We start from the raw sequence: 1,602 nt of genomic DNA, 5'->3' as shown, positions 1-1,602 counted from the left end.
AAAGTCTGTGTTTCCTCTTAATGTTCCTCAGAATTAATGGCACATTATTTTGGACTGTGTATGGTTTGTCCCCAAACGGAGGCACGGCGAGATTTCGAGTCCAGGCGAACCTTTTGACCCAGTTGTTGAGCCTTATGTTTTGGCCAATGGTTGACAGTCGAATTATATAAAATATGGCCAGGCTCCCGATGATGCCCACATAAATATATATTTTATCTTCGTGTGCTTTTCGGCCGGTTATTGCGTAGGGTTGGCCGAGGCATTTAGCACAATTTGCGCCACATCGGTGGTCATAACAATGCCTCATCTTCGGAGTCGGCTCCACAGTCGTAGTCGGATCGGTACGCTCCGTAATTGATGATACCGAGTGCTACTAAATTATCAATTGACCATAAATTCGCTCATTACGTTCGGCTCTCCCGTTGGGGTATTTTCATTCAAGTCTCCAGCCTCTAGTTTTTGCGCCAAAATGCTCAGCGTTTAACCTGAAACGACTTGGTCTCGGTCGTGGAAGTGGACGTGGACGTGGACGTGGACGTGGCCGCGGACGTCTCATCATCATTTGCCATTGTTGGATGGGATTGGATTGGATTGGCTGGGACTCCAGCGGAGTGGTTGGCCGGGCTTTTAAATAACTTTTTTTATAAGCGCTCTTCCCCGGCGAGTTATTGGCATTTGGTGGGGTTTGCGATGCGATGCGGCAAATTGTTGTTTACAGCTGTCGGGTGTTGGTATTTCATGGCCCTGTTCGCCGTTGCACCGCTATAATTGCACTTTATGCTCTGGGAGCGAGCTCCTCCGAAAGTGGGCCGTCTCAGCCGGTTGAGTTAGCAGCCGATCATAGTTCGTCGCCGATTTAAGGCAAACTCTAGCAAATAATTCCCGGCTAATTTGGCCCTGCTCGGCATCGTGGCTAAATCATCTAATGTCCGTGATTATGACGTCACAAGGAATACGCTTCCTTGGGAGAATTTATTGTCCTCTTGCTTCGTTTTCATAAAAATCTAACTGCAGACCGATTATTGTTATTTAATGTCTCGTAAAATCTCCAGTGTTGTCAGGAGTTTTAAACTGAAAACGTAGGAAACCACGAGCATTCTGACTTTTAAAAAACTGAGTTTCTGTAAAGGTCTCAAAAAACTTTAAGAAAAATGCCGGCACCAGAAACTGAGGTGAGTCTGAAAACATAACAAATATAAAGTAAATTTAAAATTCTCTACAAGATCGCACAGGGAAAACGCACCAAGACATATGTAGAGGAGGTGTACCGTCAAGTTCTAGCCAAGCCAGGTGTGGAGGACATCCTGATAATGAACCACTCCGGTGTGCCGGTGAAAACCTCAATGGATCGCCAGGAGGGGCTGCAATATGCCTGTCTGTATGACAATCTGCGGGAGAAGTGCCAGGCGTTCCTGGCTAAAATGGAGCCAGCCCAGACCCTGACATTCCTGCGAGTGCGCACCAAATACCACGAGGTTCTCATCACCCCGGATGCCAAGATCACAGTTCTGGTGGTACAAAATGCCAAGGATATCAGTATCAATATGATGAAATAGTAACTAGCACAAGAGCGTTATAAATAAAGTTTTGAATTGAGCATTA

The 1,602-nt window shown here is 46.0% G+C and overlaps 1 protein-coding gene across 1 annotated transcript; it reads left to right on the top strand.

The window, feature by feature from the left end:
- The first annotated feature begins 1,025 nt into the window (after positions 1–1,025).
- Positions 1,026–1,602, top strand: LOC108082148 (dynein light chain roadblock-type 2). The gene is made up of 2 exons (XM_017177450.2): positions 1,026–1,172; positions 1,224–1,602. Exons 1-2 carry the CDS (start codon positions 1,152–1,154, stop codon positions 1,554–1,556), a joined length of 354 nt encoding a protein of 117 aa, XP_017032939.1. The 5' UTR covers positions 1,026–1,151; the 3' UTR covers positions 1,557–1,602.

The sequence above is a fragment of the Drosophila kikkawai genome, chromosome 2R (assembly GCF_030179895.1).
Source record: "Drosophila kikkawai strain 14028-0561.14 chromosome 2R, DkikHiC1v2, whole genome shotgun sequence".
In the NCBI taxonomy this organism is placed as follows: domain Eukaryota; kingdom Metazoa; phylum Arthropoda; class Insecta; order Diptera; family Drosophilidae; genus Drosophila; species Drosophila kikkawai.
The sequence above is the reverse complement of the archived record's forward strand: the minus strand, read 5'-3'. Positions and strand labels throughout refer to the sequence as shown.